Here is a 23,794-nt window from a genome sequence, read left to right as displayed (position 1 = left end):
CCCGCTAGAGGGCGGCGCAGGCCGCTTCAATATTTTAGTACCAATCATTTCTCTGTCAAACCCTTGGATTAATGACCAGCTTTCTTTTGTAAATCCCTTTGTTTACAAAAGAAACATGAGGATTTATCTGAGTATCTCCGTGTTTTGTCCCTCCCTGCGTCCAACATTGTTTAAGAAATGCACACACACAGTGTTGGCAGTACTCAGGGAAAAACTCAGAGTAAAACTGAAATGGGAGAGGGAGAGAACTTATTTTTACTCAAATCATGCTGGTACAATTATTTAAGGAAAAAAAATAGAAACTTACAAATGCTAATTTGAATACACAACTCATAACATAATTATATTGAATAAACTCACAACATTTAGTATCAAAAGCTGTAAAAAAACAACTAAAAAGCAGCCTTAAGTTTTTTCAAATAAACTCATGTTGGTGGTTTTTCACAGATCCATCGAAGAGACGATGAACATGGCAGATCATTCCAATAGTCACCAGTTCGAAAGTGTGCACAGTCCTCAGCAACAAGTGGGTTACCACCATCATCAGGCTGGTGTATCGCCCAGTGCCTGGTGGGTCAAAGAATAAGAGATCCTTTTAGTTTTTTATTTATTTATTTTAAAAATGAAGATTTGAGAAAAAATGTTTTCAAAGATTGCGTCCGTTCGATCTCATACGGGCAGTGTAGTGTTCACACGTAGTTCTGTAGGAGTTCTCAGGAATGTGAAAATCCCCAGCACATGTGTGGCATTTAAGATGCATGGGAAAGTCAGTGGTGTCTTACATATTAAGATAAAAGGGGGGGGGGGCAAGATTTGTGTTGCTTTTGGAGACTCTGAACCACATTACTTTATTAATTTGCTCCCTGTTCTCTCACCGCTGTGCTGTCCACACACAAGCACTTGCTGCTCTCTCCTCCCATTGAGCAGCTATGGTGAGAGCTTCTCGTGCAGAGATGTTCGCTGCTCAGAGGACACACACACGGCTCTCTTCTCCATTTCCACTGACTGGGAGCTCTGTGCTACAGAGGCGTTTACTCAGCTGTATCCAGGATGAAAATGAATCACTCTTGCAGAAACCCCCGCTGGCTGATTCTACTTGCCAGTCTGAGGCTGTAGGCGAGAATTTCAGAAGCCTACTCAGTCCATAGTGTCACCTCGGTCCTAAGCAGATCTCCAAGGAAGAGGTCTGAAGAACAAAGTCACCTCAGAATGGAAAACGCACAACTGACCCTGCATGGTACCTGACCGTACTGACCCTAATGTGTAAGCGCTGTAAGTGTGTCATCAGGCCCTGAAGCTAGTTTTGGATCTGGAACCTGCCTCCCTTGGAAGTAGGTCACTAACATCCACTTTCTCCGGGTTTTGGGCATAGAGTGGTTGATTTCATGCTGCAGTTGAGAATGTGATCTTCATGTCACAGATGATTGCTTTAAACCTCCACCAGTACCAGGGCAGATATTCTGACAAATTACTTCTGTGTTGCGGACAAAACACCGCTTTACAAACCATGTGTCTTGTCCACAAAGATGGCCAGCACAGGATACGTGTCTCAGGCGACTGTTGTTTTTTTACAGACGTGGTAACCCAGTGGTTAGAGTAACTGCCTTGCATGCTCTTTTGTATTGTTTCGACTCCCACACTAAGCAGTAACTTTTTTCTTCTTTTTTAGCTACATTTTCAACCCTTTATTTGGTAAACTGTTTAAAAATAGAAGGACAAATCTATTTATTTATTTATTTTACCTTTCTTTGTTTATTTAGCCAGTGTGAGTCCATGTGAGGTGAGCTGAATAAATCAACTCAAATGCTGGTTCAGCTGGCTACATAATTTACTGCAGTCACTGGTTGTTGAACCATTGTCAACACATAGCAAAACAAGATGAAAGACAGACATTTTAACAACTAGACCACCAGTCCCAATACAAGAAATCACTTGCCTAGAACGCTGTCGTAGGTGTGTTTGTTGGAACAGGCATGGGTAGAGCTCCACTGAAACTAACTGTTTCATTTCCAAGTACAAATTCAGACTCACAAAAATACCACTTTTAACATAAAATGACATCTCAATCATGCCAATGGTAATAATTTATCATATGTTGTGCTTACGTTCACTCTCTAATGTTTAAAATAGCATGATCTGGCTCCATTAAATCAGAATATTCCTAAATGCCAACTGGTGAAAAAATTTTCAAGTTAAGGATATCGACATTTGTCATTTACATATTTTAATCTACACATTGTGACTGCTAATTTGAAAAGATGACACTTACTCAAAATTCACTGGCGTTCCATCTATCCACTTCCAAGATCCTTCAGTTTCTTTGTCATTCAAACCAATCCAAGCGGATTCCTCAGTGAAACCGGCAAGATTTGTCTGATTTGGAGGAGAATTTAAAAATGTGTTTATAAACAAAATTAACATTATGACCTAGCAAAATTTCAAAGCACTTTAGTTGCAACAGACTGTTTTTTTTCCAGGTATGGTTTAATAATGCCACGCACACAATACCTTTGGACTAGACGTGGTGTCTGTGTGTTTTAGAACAGTTTGGAAGAGAAAACCATGGAAAAAAAAAAAACAAATTTCACAATTTATCCATCAACCCATCCTCTGACATTTTACCTTTATTGGGCCATTAGAAATTCCCAGCCCTCCTTCTCTCCAGCTACCTCGTTTGTCTCATCCAGGGGGACTCTGGGACAAAACACATCAAGCTGGGCCTGAGTAGCCTATAGTTATTCCTCTAAGGATCAAGATCAACTTTAGGTTCTTGATCAACGAAAGCTCATATCCTCATAAGACTGACGTAACTATCAGCTCCTCCTCCCACTAATCCTGAGGGTGAGTAAAACACTACAAAGGAATCTCATTTCAGATGCTTGCATTTGTTAACTCATTTTAGAGTCATCACACACAACTCATGATGAGGTCTGGAAAGCTCATCAACACATCACTGCAGCCCAAATTTACCCATAATCCCCATCACTCCATTATAACCCACTTTGTAAACAAGAGATACTCAAACTCCTCCAGTTTCATCTTAAGTAATTAGGCATAGCTGAGCCTCCACAATCAGCACATTACTGCCAGCTGTGTCTGCCTCTGTTTAAGAAACTCAACACCTAAATGCAATTGCCATGTTTACTAGAGTTTGCTGTATGAAATAGTATTTGCTCATCATAGGCTTGGTGAACAGAACAGGATGGTGGTGATGATGTATGATGCATTCACTTCAGGCACTTCAGGAGTACAGACACTTCTCTTTCGCTCCCTTATCTTTTTTTCCCAAGGCTCTTTGTTCTGTCTGCCCACAGAGCGCTTCTCTGAATTTCTTCTGAAAAACACTATTTTTTTTTTTACTAACCATGGATTTGATAAACTGGTCATTCAATGCGATCGATAAGTTTTTTTCAACAATGAAAACAGAGCAGGGGGCTCCCACATGTCCAAAGGGGACACACCTGGTGGGATATATGTTGGATTCCTGGAAGGAGTGGAAGATCATATGCCTCTCCCAGCTGTACATTGAGGACATCGAAGACGTGTGGATATTTGGTCTGATGATCACTGGATTTCTCCTGATTGGAGTGGGAGGATATCTAGTTTTCTGGAAATTTGGGAAGACAGGAGCTATTGGAGGGCAACCCGCATCCATGGACAGCACCGTCCATATGGAGACTTCTCAGACTAGGACGTTACTCAACGTGAATCGTAAGCTGGACAATGTTCTAGCTGCGATACCGGTATTAGTGCGCAAATTGGATGTAATCTCTGAGAGAGTCACCGGACGGTATGGACAAAGTTTCAAACCCATAATTGGCTTCACTGAAGGACTGGAAATGATCAGTTTAAAGACTGAAGGCAGAGAGGAAAATTATCTCAGCCTGATCCAAACAAATTCTTGTTATCTGAATCTGACGCCCTGGTAGCCTTGAGCTGCAAGCAACTAAAACCCCCACGAAGGAATGCAGACAGATGCTGTGAAAACCCGATACCCCCCCCCCCCCCCCATCCCCCGCCTTCGGATTGGTGGACTTCAGCCTGGCGAAGTCATCAACTGGAGGAGTCAATGTGCTCTTTGCTTCTCCCAAGATCTCCCTCCCACCTGTGGCTGTACAGTAGATGAGCGCCGTAGATGGCTGCTCTCGCTGGGGGAAACAGGATCCTAGCCCCCCCCCCCCCCCCCCCCCCGCCTTCCTGTTGGAGTCTCATGTTATGTTGTGTTGTCTGAAGTCTGTTGCATATCTGTTTGAGGTGTTTTTTGCAGAGCAAAGCTGTCCTCCTGCTGGAGAGTAACTCTGAAGTGCCTTTTTTTCCCTCCACCTGAACCAATCCTCATGTAACCCTCTCATCTCTATTAAGGTAGCGCGACTCTGGGTTGCGAATGATCCCAGTCACCAATTCTTGTCATGTGTCTTGCCCATGTAAGTCTGATCTCTGAATTGTGTGTACTGAAACTCTAATTAGCCTCTGGGATTAATAAAGGATTGATTGATTGATTGATTGATTGATTGATTGGTTGATTGATTGATTGATTGATTGAGTGATTGGTTGATTGATTGATTGGTTGATTGATTGATTGATTGATTGATTGATTGATTGATTGATTGATTGATTGATTGATTGATTGATTGATTGATGTGGGCACCTGCTCATCCTGGGATAATGGGGAATGAGAGGGCTGATAGGTTGGCTAAGATAGCTACAAAGAAGGAGAATGTTGATACCGTTGCCTAGATCCAAAGGTAAATGCCTTGCTTGGGTGGAGCGCAAGGCACTGTGGCAGAGGGGGTGGGATGCATAGTTGAAGGGTTCGCATATTACCTTACCATTAGTTTTCTGTAGCACATTTCAAACAAAGCATGAAAGCTGACTGTAAGGGGTTAATTTACATTTATTTAACGAACCATAAGACGTAAGATTCTATTGTGAATATGAAATCAATCTTATGGATCTTTGGGTACTTTTAACTAGAAGATTGGAACTTTTTATTGCAGGGATTATGTAACACATCGTATTATGAGAGACAACAGAAGAGAGAGTCACCTTTAAAACATTTAAGCAGATTTGTTTCTAAACAATTTTAAACAAGACTAACTCTAGATTCTAAGTGAATGAATGAATATTGGTGTGAATGAGACGTGAGATGAATGGTGTATGTGTGAGTGATGTTTGTCATCAGAACTCTCGAATCTGGAGAAGCAAGTCTGAATGATGTTTTGATGTTTTGCTCTTAACCTATGATGGTAGTTTCATAATCACATGAGACACCATTTTCGCTCTACACATGCCCTTCAGGATGAGACCTCCGTACAGATCCAGAATGCCAGGTCCTCGGACCCCCCTTTTAGTACCGGAACCGATGAAACAGCGTCAGCAGTACGACAGACTAGTCTTTGGATTGTCTCCAGGTAAAAAGCAACAGTTGGTTGACAACGTCAGATGGACCCAGAGGGTCAGTGAGTTCAGCTTTTATTCTGAAAGGAACCGTTGCTTGGTTGGTAAAATGCAACAGATTTTATCCAGCTTGTTGGTTCTTTGCTTAAAAAGAAAGTTCGAATGGCCGGTCCAATACTTCTCTTAGCATGCGGTGAACGGTAGAGAACTCAGAGAACTGAACTAATATGACGTGGGAACTGGTTTTATTAATCTGGATGTTTTGATTTATGGTCGAATCAAAGTTGGCAGATTTATAAACACCACAGAGACTATGCCACGCTTCATAAAGGAAGGTTCTGATTGGATGAGTAAAAGCAATGTGTCATGCATTTACATTTTGTGTAGTCAGCATATCGACTGTAGCTAGATTAAAGTCATATTACTTATTAAAACACTAATCATAACATTGTCATTTCACAGATTGGTCAACATCTTATTATTGACAAACACTTTGTTTGATTAGCTTTATTTAAAACAAAGTTCTTTGATTTATTAAAAGGAAAGAGTCCTTTGTCTTCATTCTTCTCTTGGGCTGGAAAGAAAGCAGTTTAGAAGCAAATGCACGACCTTGAGGCAGTCTCATACATATTAGTTCTGTGTCAGAGGCATCTGAGGAGAAAGGATAATGCTGGGGACACACCGGCCGCGGAAGCGCCGCGAAAATGGGACCGCCTTCATTTGGCGCCCTTGTTAAGCTATTCTATAGACCACATGGGCCGCCGAAGCGCCGCGAATCGCCTCGCGCCGTGCAGCGATCATTTCGGCGTCGGCTCTATTTTTTTCGCGGGCCGCGGGTGAATCGCGTCAATTCTGCCAGGAAGTCAAACGTAGACATAAGAGGCAGGCCAGTAAAGTTAACAAAATAAAGCACTTCAAAATAAAATTCCGCAATAGTCAAATGTGTTCGTAATCAGACACTGCAGAAAAACCACACGAACACGCACACACATACACACACATCGAACTTGTGTGCGTGTGTGACCATGTGAAGGGGTGTGTGGTTTTGGGTGTCTTTTCACCGGAGCAAATTTGGACAGAGAGGCAGAAAGTCTGAGGCAAGCAGTTAAGATGGATGACTTTAAATTCATTATGGAAGTTGAGAAACACAAGGAGCTGTACGACCCCCGAAAAACATGGTTATTTCGGAGGAAACTGCTAGGATACAGCTGCAGAATTGGAGCGGGTTCCAAGAGATTCAACTGGCAGAAACAACTCATACCATAGGTTCACACACACACACACACACACACGCACGCACGCACGCACGCACGCACACACACACACACACACACACTCAAACGTAGAGGAAAAGAGCTGAGAAAAGGCAGAGAGGAAATGGAGGACACTAAGTGTTTAAAAGAAAAACTACAGCTGAGCCGAGGCACGCCTCGACTGGGGTGCGTCTGATCTGAACTGAGGAGCGGCGAGCAGCGGCCGAATTTCGTGAACGATTCGCTTCTCGGCGCTTTGCGGCGCTTCCGCGGCCGGTGTGTCCCCGGCGTAAATAACCTTCGGTGGAATAGCTCCGTCATCACGTTACATGACCAAAAAAGTTATGACCACAGATTGATTAAAAACAGGTCAAACAAGAGAGATCAATCCAAATAAAAACCATCTGTTCAAAGTAATAAATATAAATAAAGAATAAGAGTCACAGGCTTAATGCCAAGCCATAAAAATAGGATTTAAACAAGACTTAAAAACAATGAGAGAAGATGCCTATATAACATAACATATAAGGTGAGAAGGTCAGATGGATAACGTGGAGATAGGTCATTCAGAGCCTTGAATACAAAAGTCAGTATATTTGAAACTCACATGGAAGGCAACGGGGAGCCAATGGAGATGTTCCAGGACCGCAGTAATATGTTTATGTTTATTTATTTGGCAGACGCTTTTATCCAAAGCGACTTACAATTTATAACCTATAGGACATGTTGTGATCTGTGGGGGAAACCGGAGTACCTGGAGGAAACCCATGCATGCATGGGGAGAACATGCAACTCCACGCAGAAAGGCCGCAGCCGAGTTTCGAGCCTGCAACCTTCGTGCTGCGAGGCAACAGTGCTAACCACTGCGCCACCATGCAGCCAATATGACTGCTTCGGCTTGTGTAAGTCAAAAACCTCTAGCGGAAGCATTCTGAGCTACCTGCAGTCTGTTCAGGGCTGAAACACGAGCACCAATGAAGAGCCTGTTTGCCTAGTCCAGCCGAGAGGTAAAAGCATGGATGACTGACTCCATACCTCCACTTTAAAGTCTAGGTCTAGGAGGGAGCCTTGGCTCACTGACGTCACTCGGGCCTGCAGGTGTGCCTGTAGGATTGCTGAGAGAAAATGGATTAAGGATGATTTGCAGGTCACTCGTGTGATGTTTCCAGCCTCTCTGGCTACCTATCAGGATGTTGTTAGAGATGCCAGACTGGCATTCATTGCGGAAATCGTTGAGGCAAACCCCAATAATCATTGAACTCTTCTTAAAATACTGGATTCTGTGCTGGTATTTCTGGACACAGGCTCAGCATCATCATCTGCTGCTGGTAACAGTGTCGGCTTTCATAACTTTTTTGTTAAGAAGATAGCTGATATTAGAGCATCCATTTCTGGGCCTGATCCAGCTGTTCCTTTCATTGTTTCCCTGAGCTCCATCACCCCGATCTCCCCCACCAAACTGAGTAAGCTGGTTTCAGGGCAGAAGCTAGCTGGCTCTTCTCTCTATATTATTCCACCTTGCCTCTGGAAGGAGGCTTTTACATTCCACAGCTCCTTTTTAAAAACCATTGTAAATGGTAGCCCGTCTACTGGTGTGGACCCATCCTCACAAAAAGCAGCCGTGGTTTGACCGATTCCTGAAAAAACTCTGCTGATGTTTTTTGTTCAAGAACTACAGACCAATTTCCACCCTCCCTTTCACTTCTAAAATGTTGGAGAACGTAGTTTACGTTAAGACTGGTTTTAATTGGGTTAAATGGCATAGTTGATAAAAAAACAGGATTTCACCAGTGAATTTATCTGAGGGGTCATCAAGAAGCATGAGTGGACTGGCCTATCTGGCATTCTGGCACTGTCCCAGTGGGCCGCTTCGCCAAGTGGGCTGCTTGCCCAGCTTGGGCCGACACTGCTCCACAGTTGGTGATCTGCAGAACATTAGCTACATGGTAAGCCGAAGCTAACAGAGTTTGTCCAGGTGTTTTGAGCAAGAAAAACGCAGTAGAGCGATGATGTCCCGCTGATCTCTGCCCGTGGACAATGAGCTGGTCTGGAAGGCCAGGGCTCCCAGTCGCAGCGGTCTGGCCCTGCTTGTAATTTAATAGTCCCAGTCTGTTGAACATGATATTTGTAGCAAAGGCATGTCACATGACTTTTGTGGATGACATCACGTGATATGTACGTGCCTGCATGCACCTGGATGCTATTTAAGTTGATTACGGACAATAAACGGGTGTGAGCCCTCTAACTCAACCCAAGCAGGAGAAAGATGGCGTTCTGTGTTTTTTACCTCCGGTGGTTAAGGAATACATGGTTCAGCTATCCATCTTGGCGGCAGGTATCACGCAAGAAAGATGTCTAACGTAACAGGTTATGGGCCCAGTCATACTGGCCAAATGTGGTTTAAGCTGATATTCGACCGCGACGAGAGGAATTATGAGCTCTGGGAGACATGTTTCCTGGCACACATGGAGCTACGCAGCCTAGGAGATACTATTCTTATGAAACCAGAAACCAGAGAAGAGGATGACGATGCCTTTGCCGCTGACGAAGCAAAGAACGGAGAAGTATATGCAGAGCTGGTGCAATGCTTGGACAATAAGAGCCTGTCTTTGATCATGAGAAACGCCAAACGAGACGGACGGAGAGCGCTGGAGATTCTTCATGAACACTACGCAGGAAAGGACAAACCCCGTGTTGTGAGTTTATACTGTGAACTATCTTCGCTTCGTATGACTGGTGCAGAAACAGTAACTGACTATATAATCTGCGCTGAAGCCATATTCACGTCGTTAAAAAGAGCTGAAGAAAATATCAGCGACGGGCTGCAGATAGCCATGGTGGTAAAGGGGCTGCCGGACGTGTATAAGCCTTTTATCGTGTATATCACACAGACAGAAGATGACATGACATTCAGCGAGTTCAAGAAAAAACTCAGAAGTTTCGAAAGCACCGAAAAATACGGGAAGAATGACATGAGGTTAGAGGAGGACAATGTGATGAAGACAACATGGATGACCAGATCACGGGAAAGACAAAGAGGAAAGAGAGTGACCCTGGCTGATGTTGAGTGTTACACATGCGGCAAAAAGGGGCACATGGCCAGAGCTTGTCCAGAAAGTTCCCAAGCAACCAGAGAAGAGCGACGGTGGAACACAACGTATCGAGGACGAGGGCGTGGTGGTCGTGGACGAGGTCGAGACTATATGAGGAAGGAGAAGGAAAGCAACGAGACAGAGCCTGCATCTTTTTGCTTCTTCAAAATAAGTGATTTTCCCACGTGGAAGGACAACAAGAAAGGTCTTTTGGTGGACTGTGGGGCCACAACTCACATGATTAACGATGCTTCTAAGTTCAAAACAGTGGACAAGAACTTCAAAGCTGAGAGTCATGTGGTCGAACTCACAGATGGCACCAAGGTGAAAGGGATGGCGAAAATGAGAGGAGACGCTGAGGTCTACATCTTGGACAGCAGAGGACGACAGGTAAAGACAAGACTGAAGCAGGCACTTTATATTCCCTCGTTTCCCCAGAATATTTTTTCAGTTAAAGCAGCAACAGCCAACAGGGCCGAGGTACATTTCCAGGATGGAGATAACTGGTTGTTAAACAAAAATGGTACCAGGTTCAGAATATCTATATATGGACGGCTGTACTATTTAGACACCGTAGAAAATGGAAATGGAAACGAAGACACTGTAGAAAATGATGGCATGTATGGTTGCCATGACATTCAGACCTGGCATAAGATACTTGGTCATTGTAACTTTGATGATGTGGTTAAATTAAAGAAGGTGGTTAACGGCATGACCATAAATGGAAGGTGTGACAAGTCAGATCACACATGTGAGATTTGCAGACAAGGCAAGTTCAGACAAACCAGAAACAAACAGACAGACGCTAAAGCTAGCTCCGTGCTAGAAATGGTACTGATTTATGTGGTCCTACTGAACCGATGAACCGATAAAGATGGGTACAGGTATGCCATAACGTTCACCGATTATTTTAGTGGCATGATTTTTCCCTATTTTTTAAAAGCAAAAAGTGATGCAACAAAGGCTACAAAGCAGTTTGTAGCAGATAAGCTCCGTATGGAAAGGTAAAATGTTTGAGATCCGATAATGGTACAGAATTTACCGGACTAACTTCAAATCCTTGCTAAGGAGTAATTGGATAAGGCACGAGACTAGTGCACCCTACTCACCACACCAGAACGGGACTGCAGAGAGAGATTGGAGTACCTTATTTGAGATATTGTGGTGAATGTTGTCGGAGAGTAATCTCCCAAAACATTTGTGGACGTACGCTGTACAAACAAGCTGCACAAATCCGCAACCGTTGTTATAGTAGGTGATTTTTACCGGAAAGACACCTATTCTGTCCAACATGAATATTTTTGGTTCAGAATGTTATGTGTACAAACAGGATAAAAAGAAACTGGATTCTAGATGTGAAAAATGTATTTTCATAGGTTAGTCCAGCGTATAATGTGTACTATCCTGAATCAGAGAAAATCCTAAAACATAGGCTGGTGAAATTCCTTACCAGAGACAGTGCCGATGGTCAGACTCAAACAGGTGGAGACATGAGAAAAGACATTGAGATTTTTTAATACACACCCAAGAGGGACATTCAGGAGGAAGTACAACCCGACGAGGCTGATGAGACAGATGCTGAGGTGACGGAGACAAAACCCACTATATCAGAGGACACACAAGGAGCTGAAAAGAGGTACCCCACTAGAATAAGGAAAGCACCTGAATATTTGAAGGACTATCAGTGAAAAACTGTATGTAATGATGGATGTGAAGACGTAGATTATTTCTATAAAGTTGTTTATGTTGTACCTACAACTTATATAGAGGCCATGGACTCTAAAGATTCAAGATTATGGGAAAATGCAATGAAAGAAGAAGTTACCTCTTTACAGAATAATGATACTTTTACTTTGACACCGCTCCCAGAAGGTAAACAAGCAGTGGGAGGTTGTTGGGTGTATGTGTAGAGAGTTGTAAATAGCTTTCTAGTAAAATCTGGTATCAGAAATAAGATGGAGAAAACAGCCCCGTATCAAAAAAGGCGGGGGAAAACAGCCCCCCCCCCCAAAAGGTTGTTGTTATGATTACGCGCAGTGGTATCGAGTAGCGTTTTGGGGCACAGAGGAAGAATAAACCTTCCTGTTGTGAAACTGACATCAGCTCAACGTGTGTCCCTTTTTCTATTCTTTATCACAGGTTAGTAAAGGCATTTAAGTGAATGTATACTGCAGACCTTACAAACAGAGTATGTTGTTTATGTGGGTAATGAGCGCAACTCGCTAAAGAAATTGGATTCGTTCTGAGTTGTGTCTGAACTGTGGGTTGAGGCTGCGGGTAAAATGATGCTAATGCTAGCGGACTGTTCTAATGTGGGATACTGAGTGTGTGTGGGGAAGCTAATCGGACTTGTGAGAGACTTCGGGACTGTGAACTCTTAAGGTGGTAGGCACTCTGATAAATTGGTTTTATGCTACATTTAGTCTTCTGGTTGATGTTGTGGTTACAAGAACAAGTTTGTGGTTTAAGATGAAGACAATTATAGAGTGTTATAAGGAAACTGTTTGATCAATGCTGACTGCACAGTAGTAGTGAACGCCGTTAAAGGAGCATTGCACTCTATATAGTTGTAGATTGTATAAGAACAGTGGAAATACATTTCACATAAATAAGTTAGCGCTGAACGAGCATTAAAATGTTTAAAAATGAGTTAATTTTATGATGTTGTAAATGTAGTTAAAACAAAGTACAGAGTACCCTATTGTGTTTTGTTTATCTTGGTGAAATAAATGTGTTCATTGTGATCCATTTTGAATCTGATGTTGTAAATGGATTTAAGCCACCCTTTGTTCATGTTTTGTCAAAATTGGAGAGAAGAATAAACCTTCCTGTTGTGAAACTGACATCAGCGCAACATGTGTCCCTTTTTCTATTCTTTATCACAGACACACGTTATTGAACAGGAAACCAGTTGCCCCTCTGGTCATCATCTTAGGGAGGCAACAATTCTGGCGGCTCGTCCGGGATTAGCGCCATGGTGGTCAGGTGCTAATCAGCCAAGAATCGCGGGATCCATATCCTTCTGATGCACAACAGTAGTGACGGTTGACGCCAGGTATCCAGACATGGCCACTCTACATGACCTACGGAGATCCAGAACCAGCTTCATCAGCTGACCAGAGCCGCTAACAGGGACCTGCTACATAAACTTGCAGTATGGTGTCAAGAAGAAGAGGTGGAAGATGTTCCCGGTGAGGATGCAACCGAGGTGGAGCTCTTTGACTTTATCGTTGACTTTCTGAGAAGTAAACGACTGAAGAGCCTCGAAGATCAGGGCATGTCTCGTCTGCTTGCATTTCGTGACCTCATTGATGACCTGCAAGCATCCCAGGTAACTGTTGAACGTGGTCAAGCTTCTGATGAAGGGGATGCTGTGGCTGTACCAGAGACTGAACCAGCAGTAGTAGCATCAGTAATGAATAAGAGAGTCTCAACATCAGTGATTGCTGATCCTGTAACTGGTTTAGTGAAATTGACAGATGTTGCGGCATTGTTACCACATAGAGAGTTTAAGATACATGGTGGTCAAATCTCAGACTCAGCTTCTGATTTGAGTTTTAACTGTCTATGTAAACAAATTGATGAAGGTCTAGCTGAGGGGTTCTCAGAAACTGAGGTCGTCAGAACCGTGCTCAAGGTAATTAAGCCTGGTACCTTTAAAGATATGCTCATGACCAAAGACACCCTGACCCTTGCTGAGTTAACAAGGTTCCTTAAAGCACATCTTAGGGATAAAAGCAGCACTGAATTGTTCCAGGAACTAAGTAACGCAAAGCAAAATGACAAAGAAAGCCCACAACAGTTTATGTATAGACTAATGGGGGTCAAGCAGCATATAATGTTTGCTTCTAAACAAGGTACAGACTTTCAATATGATAGTAAACTGGTGCAGGGGGTGTTTCTTCATTCACTTTACCAGGGGATGAATGAAAAATGCTCATACATCAGACGAGATCTTAAACCACATATTTCAGACATGAATGTGACTGATGACTTTATACTTGAGGTGATCACAAGATCACTGAGGGAGGACACCGAGAGGAAAACCAGGTTGGGACGGGGATACAAACAAAAAGCAATCAGTATCAACACAGCCCAGCTGGACAGTGATAAACAGAACGCCACTCAAGTGCAGGCAGAGGTGCAGGCCAATCGCAATGCGATACAGGAGTTAACAGCCCAAGTGTCATCTTTGACTAAAAGTTTGGAGAAAACCCTCACACCAGTAGCGAATGTGGCGACCGAAAACACTTACAACTCTTTTCCACACATCAAACAGTCAGCCAAGCCTGAAGTTAAAGGGAAATGTCACCAATGTGTATCCCAAGGAAACGACGTCTGCTCACACTGCTTCCGATGTGGAAAAGAGGGACACAGAGCTATTGGCTGCTTACAAAAGGGAACTCTGTCGGGAAACCGGGTGAGGTCGCTGGGGGGGGGGGGGGGGGGGGGGGACCGCCAGTGACCTTGGAGAATGCAGAGTCCCCAATCCCAGAGAAGCTGCATTCCAAAGAGAAAAGTTCTTCTTCTACCAAGACCTCCAGATCGTGCCAAGCGTCCAAAAAGGAGCGTGTCGCTCAGCTGATTGGGGGTAGATGTATGGTAACCTGTTATCTTGATGGGGTCAAACTTCAAATGTTGTTGGATAGTGGGGCCCAAGTAAGTATTGTGGAGAAGTCTTGGGTGTAAAAAGCCTTACCAAACGTGACAATTAGGCCACTAGAAAGCCTATTTTCAGACCACCCACTCAAAGTTACTGCAGCTAATGGTACAGAGGTGCCATTTGAAGGGTGGATAGAAGTTTTTCTTGAGATCACAAGTAGCAGGCACGGCTCAGTTGCTATATATGTTCCCATGCTAGTAAGTCGCGGAGGGTTAAGCAGCCCGCTACTAGGCTTCAATGTGATACAGGAGATGATTGCAGGGAATGGTGATCAAAGAGACGATGGCCACTTAGTAAGTCTCCTTTCGGAAGCTCTGAGAATTCAGAAGATTAATGCTGAAAGTCTGGTGTCAGTGGTTCACACAAAGCCACCCCTGGAAGAGTCAGAATGTCCAGTATTAAGAGTTGGAAAGAAGGGGCTCACAATCCCCCGCAGTCAGATCTGTCAGGTGAAATGCCGCATGAGAGCTTTTCCTGGAGGAGGAGTCATGTTGTTTGAGCCCAATGTAGACTGGCAAATGCCAGATGGGTTGGAGTTATTTCCTGCGCTTGTTGATGTGCCGGCTGGCGCCTCAAAAATAGTGAGAATACCAATCCAGAATTCCACAAGGCATGAGGTTTTTTTACCTCCAAAAGCAGTGTTAGGATCCATTGAGGAAGTGGTGGAAAGCACGCCTGTAAACATCCATCCAACGATACAGGGGCCTGGAGAACCACACCATGACACCCTTCTGTGCGCTACCCAAACAAGTCCAATCAGTGAAGAACAAAGTAATGGGAAGGAAAATGGCCGTGCTGGTAGTGCGGAGGAAAGATAGCATCCAAATGTTGATTTAGATCACCTGCCTGAGCCTGACCAGAGCACGGTACGGCAAATGCTTTATGAGGAATCGGACGTGTTTGCTCGTGAGGAAGGAGACATAGGGTGTGTCCCTGGCTTACAGCTCAAAATCAATACGACTGATGACACTCCAGTCCAAAAAAGCTACAATTCCATTCCACGGCCACTGTTTAAGGAGGTGAAGGAGTATATCCAAAATCTCCTGAACAGGGGGTGGATTAGGAAGTCTGTTTCCGCCCATTCGTCACCTGTAGTGTGTGTGCGAAAAAAAGACAACAGTCTTCGCCTGTGTGTTGACTTCCGTGAGCTTAACCGCAAAACTGTCCCAGATCGCCATCCACTCCCACGGATCCAGGATTTGTTGGACAGCCTAGGGGGCAATTAATGGTTCTCCATCTTGGACCAAGGGAGTGCGTATCATCAAGGGTTTGTGAGTGAGGATTCAAGACATCTAACTGCCTTTAGCACACCCTGGGGACTCTACGAATGGGTACGAATACCCTTTGGACTGACAAATGCACCAGCTGCCTTTCAGAGGTGCATGGAGGGAGTGTTAGAGGGCATCAGAGATGAGTGTTGTGTGCCGTATTTGGATGATGTCCTTTGCTATTCCAAAACGTTTGACGAACATGTAGACCATCTAAGACAAGTGTTCTACCAGATGCGACAACACGGCATTAAGCTCCGCCCAGCTAAATGTGAGCTCTTTAAGAGACAAATTCGATATATTGGGCGAGTGGTGTCAGGAGAAGGGATTCAGCTCGATCCAAAGGATTTGGAAGCAGTGCTAGCCCTGAAAGACAAGAAGCCTCGCACAGTGGGAGAAGTCCGGACGTTGCTTGGATTTCTCAGCTACTACCGGTCCTTTATCCAAGACTTTTCACGACTAGCGAGGCCCTTGTTTGAAATTCTCCAAAGCCCAGCTGAGATAGGTCATGCCATCAAGCCTCAGACTGTTAAGGGGAAAAATCCAGTGACCAAAGGGAACAAGGGGCAACTTCCCTCTCGATCACCTGTCACCTGGACTACTGAACATCAGAACGTGGTGTCCAGGTTGGTGGACATGTTGACAAACCCCCCCATCCTGGCCTACCCAGACTTCGATCTTCCCTTTGTGTTACACACAGACGCTTCAAACGAAGGTCTGAGAGCTGTATTGTACCAACGCCAAAACAACAAACTGCATGTCATTGGGTACGGCTCCAGGACCTTAACACCGGCAGAGAAGAACTATCATCTGCACTCGGGCAAACTTGAGTTCCTGGCACTTAAATGGGCTATTTGCGACAAGTTCCGGGATTATCTGTATTATGCACCAACTTTCACGGTCTATACCGATAATAACCCCTTGACCTACATCTTGAGTTCCGCAAGACTGAATGCTGTGGGCCATAGATAGGTTGGGGAGTTGGCAGATTTCCATTTTGACATAAAGTATCGACCAGGGAAGAGGAACGCGGATGCCGATATGTTGTCCAGGTATCCCGTGAACCTGCAGCAGCAGATGAATGACCATACAGAGACAGTGTCACCGGAGGTGGTCTCTGCTGTGTGGCAGGGGACAAAATTGGTGCAAGACGATGATGTTCCCTGGGTGGCTGCATTGACACTAAACGGTGATGATGGGAATGCTGTACCACACACTAGCATTTCAGACATCATTCCCAGGGATATCACCGCTGCACAGCAGGCAGATCCAGCTATTAAAGAAGTTATTTCTTTGAAACTGAGAGGTTGGACTCCAAATGAAAAAGAAAAAAAAAACAATTTCTAAACAGACGAGGAGACTGCTCTATGAGTGGAACAAGTTAGAAGTAGAAAATGGACTACTTTACAGAAAAACAAACCAAAACCGACAACTGGTCCTCCCTGAACAGCTCAAATCAGTAGTACTGAAAAGCTTACATGACGACATGGGGCATGTAGGTTCTGAAAAGGTGATCCATCTGACCCGAGAATGGTTCTATTGGCCGTACATGCAGCAAGATGTGGAAGAATACGTGACAAAAAATGCCAGTGTATTAAACAGAAGCATCCCAATATCCCACAGAGAGCTCCAATGGGATCCCTCACCACCAGTGCACCTTTTGAGTTGGTCTCTATTGACTATTTGCACTTGGAGCCAAGCAAAGGAGGATATGAGCATATCCTTGTTCTCGTTGATCACTTCACGCGCTTTGCGCAGGCATACCCAACGAGAAACAAATCAGGGAAGGCAGCTGCTGAAAAGATATTTCAGGACTTTATTCCTCGCTTTGGGTATCCAGAGAAGTTGCATCATGACCAAGGACGTGAGTTTGAAAACAGCCTGTTTCAAAGATTGCAACAACTATCAGGAATTGCACACTCACGCACCACTCCTTATCATCCTCAGTGCAATCCAGTGGAGCGGTTAAATCGCACACTTCTTCAAATGCTGCGCACCCTACAAGAAGAGAAAAAGAGTGAATGGAAAGATCATCTGCCTCAGATCGTGCATGCATACAATTGCACAAGGCATGACGCAACAGGGTACTCTCCATTTTTTCTCGTATGGCAGGGCTCCACGGCTACCAGTTGACCTACTTTTCCACCAAGGCAAAGACACTGAGGCACAAAACCACCAAACGTTCATTCAAAAGTGGGCTGAGAGGATGCGAGTTGCTTACCAAATAGCTGCAAATAACAGCCGGCAGTCCTCAGCCAAAAGCAAGAAGCAGTACGACAGACATGTAAGAGGTGCCACCCTCCAGCCAGGTGACAGAGTACTGGTGAAAAATCTGTCAGAGAGAGGAGGGCCAGGAAAACTGCGCGCATATTGGGAGAAAGTGGTACATCGCGTGGTGGAGAGACTGGGAGATGGACCCGTCTATAAGGTACAGCCAGAGAGAGGTAGTAAAGCCATGCGGGTTCTTCATAGAAACCTTCTACTACCAGTGAACGACTTACCTTTCGAGGAAGAACTTCCTGTGGAAGAAAAGACAAAAGCAAAACAGCAAAGACAACCTGTAGGAAAGGTCCATGAAACAGCGACAAGTAGCTCTGATGAGGAAGGCAGTTATACCTACCACTACGGCCTCCGGAGCAAGATTCCCTGCTACAGACTCGTGAACCCTCAACAACAAGGACCTGCCATTCAACAGGAGCAACCTCAGCAACAGGAAACTGTCATTCCAAAGCAGAAGTCTAACAGTGAGCCCAAGCTACGTGCGACAGCAAGAGAGTTCTGCCCACTTGACAGGCCAGAAGATGGGGGAGAACAAGATGTTGTAGAAGCTGAGGAGTTAGCAGAAAAAGGCAAGGAGGAAAGTGATGGAGAAAACAGAGAAAATGACTTTGTAAGGAGGTCACAAAGGAGGGGGAGACCAGCGGAAAGACTCACGTACAACGTACTGGGTCAGCCATCATACTGCCACTGGAGGGCAGATATGAACACCCTTTCGGCTAGCCAACCCTGGATGTGGACACACAGCGTCCCATCATTCTTTCACCCCATCTATTCACAGCTGTACTACCACAATAACTTCGCACCCATAAACTGATGGGTCCACACATGAAGAAACAAATGTCAGGAGCCATTCCTTGAAGTGGGGGAGAGTGTAGAGAGTTGAAAATAGCTTTCTAGTAAAATCTGGTATCAGAAATAAGATGGAGAAAACAGCCCCGTATCAAAAAAAGCGGGGGGAAACAGCCCCCCCCCCCCAAAAGGTTGTTGTTATGATTGTATGTGTGTACCTGTCAGTTTACAATGCTATTCCGCATACAGCCGCTAGAGGGCGCATTACGCGCAGTGGTATCGAGTAGCGTTTTGGGGCACAGAGGAAGAATAAACCTTCCTGTTGTGAAACTGACATCAGCTCAACGTGTGTCCCTTTTTCTATTCTTTATCACAGGTTAGTAAAGGCATTTAAGTGAATGTATACTGCAGACCTTACAAACAGAGTATGTTGTTTATGTGGGTAATGAGCGCAACTCGCTAAAGAAATTGGATTCGTTCTGAGTTGTGTCTGAACTGTGGGTTGAGGCTGCGGGTAAAATGATGCTAATGCTAGCGGACTGGGTTAATGTGGGATACTGAGTGTGTGTGGGGAAGCTAATCGGACTTGTGAGAGACTTCGGGACTGTGAACTCTTAAGGTGGTAGGCACTCTGATAAATTGGTTTTATGCTACGTTTAGTCTTCTGGTTGATGTTGTGGTTACAAGAACAAGTTTGTGGTTTAAGATGAAGACAATTATAGAGTGTTATAAGGAAACTGTTTGATCAATGCTGACTGCACAGTAGTAGTGAACGCCGTTAAAGGAGCATTGCACTCTATATAGTTGTAGATTGTATAAGAACAGTGGAAATACATTTCACATAAATAAGTTAGTGCTGAACGAGAATTAAAATATTTAAAAATGAGTTAATTTCATGATGTTGTAAATGTAGTTAAAACAAAGTACAGAGTACCCTATTGTGTTTTGTTTATCTTGGTGAAATAAATGTGTTCATTGTGATCCATTTTGAATCTGATGTTGTAAATGGATTTAAGCCACCCTTTGTTCATGTTTTGTCAAAATTGGAGAGAAGAATAAACCTTCCTGTTGTGAAACTGACATCAGCTCAACGTGTGTCCCTTTTTCTATTCTTTATCACAGACACACGTTATTGAACAGGAAACCAGTTGCCCCTCTGGTCATCATCTTAGGGAGGCAACATATGCGGTAAAAGAAAACCCAGATGGGTCAGAGTGTCAAAGCAAGATATGTTGCTAAAGGATATAGACAAAAAGATGGAGTTGACCATGAAGAAACTTTCTCACCAACAGCAAGTATGACCTCTGTTCGAGTGTTGATGCAGGTGGCGGTGCAGGAGGATCTTGTGCTAAACCAGATGGAAGTGACAACTGCTTACTGCCATGCTCCAATGGACTGTGAAGTATTTATGGAGCAATCAGAGGGTTTTGAGGTGAAATCAAAATCAGGATAACACTTGGTATGTAAACTAAACAAGTCATTGTAGGGTTTAAAACAATTGGGTCGTAACTGGAACATGTTACTGCACGAGTACCTGATGGAAAATGGTTTTGTTCAAAATGATGCTGATCATTGTGTCTATCACAGAGAGTCAGAGGATGGCAAGGTCATCATATTAGTGTGGGTAGACGACTTGGTCATAGCTGCAAGTACTGATGTCGCACTCAGCAATGTGAAAGCCATGTTGAAGAAAAGGTTCAAAATGAAGGACATGGGTCTGCTTAAGCATTTTTTGGGCATCGACTTCACACAGGATAAGGGAGAGATTAAAATGTCTCAAAAGAAACATATAGAAAAAGTGCTGCTGAAGTTTGGAATGTCGGATTGTAAACCAAGAGCCACCCCCTGTGAGCAGCAGTTACAGTTGAACGATGATGGTGAGGTTGTTGATCCCTCAGGATATAGGGAAATTATAGGTAGCTTGATCTACATTATGACATGCACTAGACCTGATTTAAGCTGGATAGTGAGTAAACTGTCACAGAGTCTAGCAAAACCAAAACAACAGTATTGGACATTGAGGTACTTAAAGGGGACTTCTGATCAAGAATTGCATTTTAACAAATGTGAGCAGAACTTAAAACTTGAACGATACAGTGATGCTGACTGGGCAGCTGATAAAGATGACTGAAGAAATACTACAGGATATTGTTTTAGTTTATCTGAAAAGGGTCCGGTTATATCATGGAAGAGTAGAAAACAACCTACAGTTGCACTATCAACATGTGAAGCTTAGTACATGGCATTAGCTGCCACAACACAAGAGAGTATGTACCTTGTACAACCACTGAAAGGGATAGACAGTGGTAACAGACACATACCCATCAGAATATATGGAGACAACCAGGGAGCAATAGCGTTATCCAAAAACCCAGTAACCAGACACAGGAGTAAACATATAGACATTAAATATCATTTTGTACGATCTGCATACAATCAGGGAATGATAAACATTGAGTACTGCTCTACGGAAAACATGCTTGCAGATATATTCACAAAGTCAGTACCAAAAACAAAGTTTGAGACTTTTAAAGAGTACTTGTTTGGACACTAATGTGAACTAGGAACACTTGTGATGTACTGAAGATACACACAAAAAGGTGAAAAAGAAAAACAAGAGAAAATGGAGAAGGTTAAGCCTGTTTTTCTATTTTTGTTATTGAGGTTATTATTGTATGTGTTTTGTGTATTAATCATTTTCGTTTGGTACAATGGGGAGTCATTGTGCATGTCTTTGAGTTGGAGTGTTGAACATGATGTTTGTAGCAAAGGCATGTCACATGACTTTTGTGGATGACATCACATGAGCTGTAGGTGCCTGCGTGAACCTGGACGCTATTTAAGTTGATTATGGACAATAAACGGGTGTGAGCTCTCTACCTCAACCCAAGCAGGAGAAAGATGGCGTTCTGTGTTTTCTTTACCTCCGGTGATTAAGGAATACACGATTTAGCTATCCATCTTGGTGGCAGGTATCACGCAAGAAAGATGTCTAACGTAACACAGTCCATATTAGATCTCACATTCAGCCTAGAGACGAGTCCGCGGGCGGCAACACCCCCCACCCCACCGCTCTCCTAATGGGGAGGGCCGACACGAGGGCCGACGATTCGTAAAAATGCCAGGGCTGAATTTTGGTCCCAGTCCACCCCTGTCAAGAAGTCAGCATCCAGTTTTACCCCAAGACTAGATACACACTGCTTTGGGTTAAAAACTGTAAAGTCAAAGGCCAGATCATATCGGGGGGGGGGGGGGGGGGTGGGGGTGGGGGGGGGGGTGTCACATATAATTGAAAGGCGTCAACATAAATGTGATAATTTAGAGTGTGCCATTCCAGGATTTTGGCCAACGGTAAGCGATAAATGGAAAAGATTAGAGGTCCAAGTACAGAGCCCTGAGGCACACCCCAAAGCAGCGAACGACAGGGAGAGGTACAGTCTCCAATCTGAACAATGAATGAATGGTTCGCTAAATTAGAGCAGAACTATTCAAGAGCAGTACCTGCCAGCCCCACCCAAGACTCAGATTGGTCCAAATCTATACTTTATAATGATGATTGCTAAACACACACACACACACAGAGAGAGAGAGAGAGAGAGAGAGAGAGAGAGAGAGAGAGAGAGAGAGTTGTTTTGCACACTGACGAAGGTCTCAACGGGACCAAATACTAAATTAGCTGCAAAAAGCAGCTATCGGTCCGAACCTTCTCAGCCAGCGTTCCTCTGCCTTTTGGCTGCACCTCCCAATTATGTCCATAAAAGGCATGAACAGAATGCAACAAATTTGAACACTTACTGAGAACATGTCTGACTCATGCAACCTAATTGTGTCTCCAGTTGTACTGCAGTGGGCTGGAAACCCCATACTCTCAATGGAAATTATCATAAGCTTTATTCAAGTTAAAACACAAGAGGAGTTGGGTAAATCCCACACACCCTTAAGGAACACTGCAGTAGTACAGAGCTAGTCCAGTCTTCCATGACTGGGAGGAAAACTATAAATCACTGCCCACCTGTTCATCTGCATCATTCACCACAACCAGACCAGCTCCTCTGCTCCTGCAGTCCTCTCTGCCTTTATCCCAGGAACCACGGTTTGCAGAGAGGAGGTAACAGGTACAACTAATCATTCTCCATCCTGCAGGACATTTTTTATCTAAGAGATAAAGCCACATGTTTAAAGACATTCATATTTACCTTTTAATTCATGGTTGTACACACAACAACTTTAGTTCAGTTGTCACACAGATCCCTTTAACTCATTTAAGAATTAAAAGTCAAAATTTTTGCCTGTAAACTCTTTTTATCAAAAGTCAGAGACAGAATGGCAGCAAAGGGAATGAGAAGATGCAGGACTGATCGCCCACAAGCTGGACATTTTAGTTTGATTTTTCGTCGTCCTATATGGGACACAAACACAACCTGAAGAAGACTTGCCTTTTTTGGACAACATCTTAAGTTCAATGAGCTCTTTAGTCATTTCAGTCAGGTTGGCATTCAGCAGATCTCTCTCTGCAGTCATGTTGGAAAGTTGGTCCTGACTGGTCTGAAGACGCTTGGTCAGATTGTTATTGGTGATGGAAAGATCCGATGTTATGTCAACCAAACCGTGGGCTGAGAAAGAAAATCCAAGAAACGTTGGTATTTGACTCATAGCAGTCCCTCTGGGGTTTTTTCTAGGCTGGTGAGAGTTAGAGAGTTAATTTATAACAATCAAACTCACAATGAACACCAAGGATAACGAGTCCAAGCAGCAGGAAAACATTCAGGAGTCCCAAAAACACCAAAACAGCTACACCGCTTTTCTTCTTAGATCTGCATGAACCTTCACACAGAAAATACAAGCAAACTCAGAAATCTGAAGATATAATAACTGCATAATATGCTTTTCTATGTCAGGTTTTCTTACCTCTGTGATTTGTTAAAGGATTTTGATGAATACTTTTGTGAAGTTCAACATTTTCGTAAACTTCCTCCATTGTTTTAATTCGTCCGCTGTCAGATCTGCATCAGCAAGTCAGAGGGTGAAGAATGTCAAATGATTTTGGTAAAC

General features: G+C 43.8%; 1 protein-coding gene across 2 annotated transcripts; it reads right to left on the bottom strand.

The window, feature by feature from the left end:
- Positions 1-234: 234 nt before the first annotated feature.
- On the bottom strand, positions 235-23,794 carry LOC107389452 (C-type lectin domain family 10 member A). 2 transcript variants are annotated; one of them, XM_054746692.2, is made up of 6 exons: positions 23,651-23,794; positions 23,465-23,566; positions 23,179-23,355; positions 22,755-22,897; positions 2,270-2,373; positions 235-567 (listed from the first exon to the last, which is right to left on the bottom strand). In XM_054746692.2, exons 1-6 carry the CDS (start codon positions 23,718-23,720, stop codon positions 426-428), a joined length of 738 nt encoding a protein of 245 aa, XP_054602667.1. In that variant the 5' UTR covers positions 23,721-23,794; the 3' UTR covers positions 235-425. The 2 variants fall into 2 exon arrangements, 1 of the variants encoding a protein (XP_054602667.1); XR_008564392.2 differs by lacking the exon at positions 235-567 and adding an exon at positions 2,623-2,694 and having other exon boundaries at positions 23,651-23,782.

Source organism: Nothobranchius furzeri, chromosome 14 (assembly GCF_043380555.1).
Source record: "Nothobranchius furzeri strain GRZ-AD chromosome 14, NfurGRZ-RIMD1, whole genome shotgun sequence".
Taxonomy (NCBI): Eukaryota; Metazoa; Chordata; class Actinopteri; order Cyprinodontiformes; family Nothobranchiidae; genus Nothobranchius; species Nothobranchius furzeri.
The sequence above is the reverse complement of the archived record's forward strand: the minus strand, read 5'-3'. Positions and strand labels throughout refer to the sequence as shown.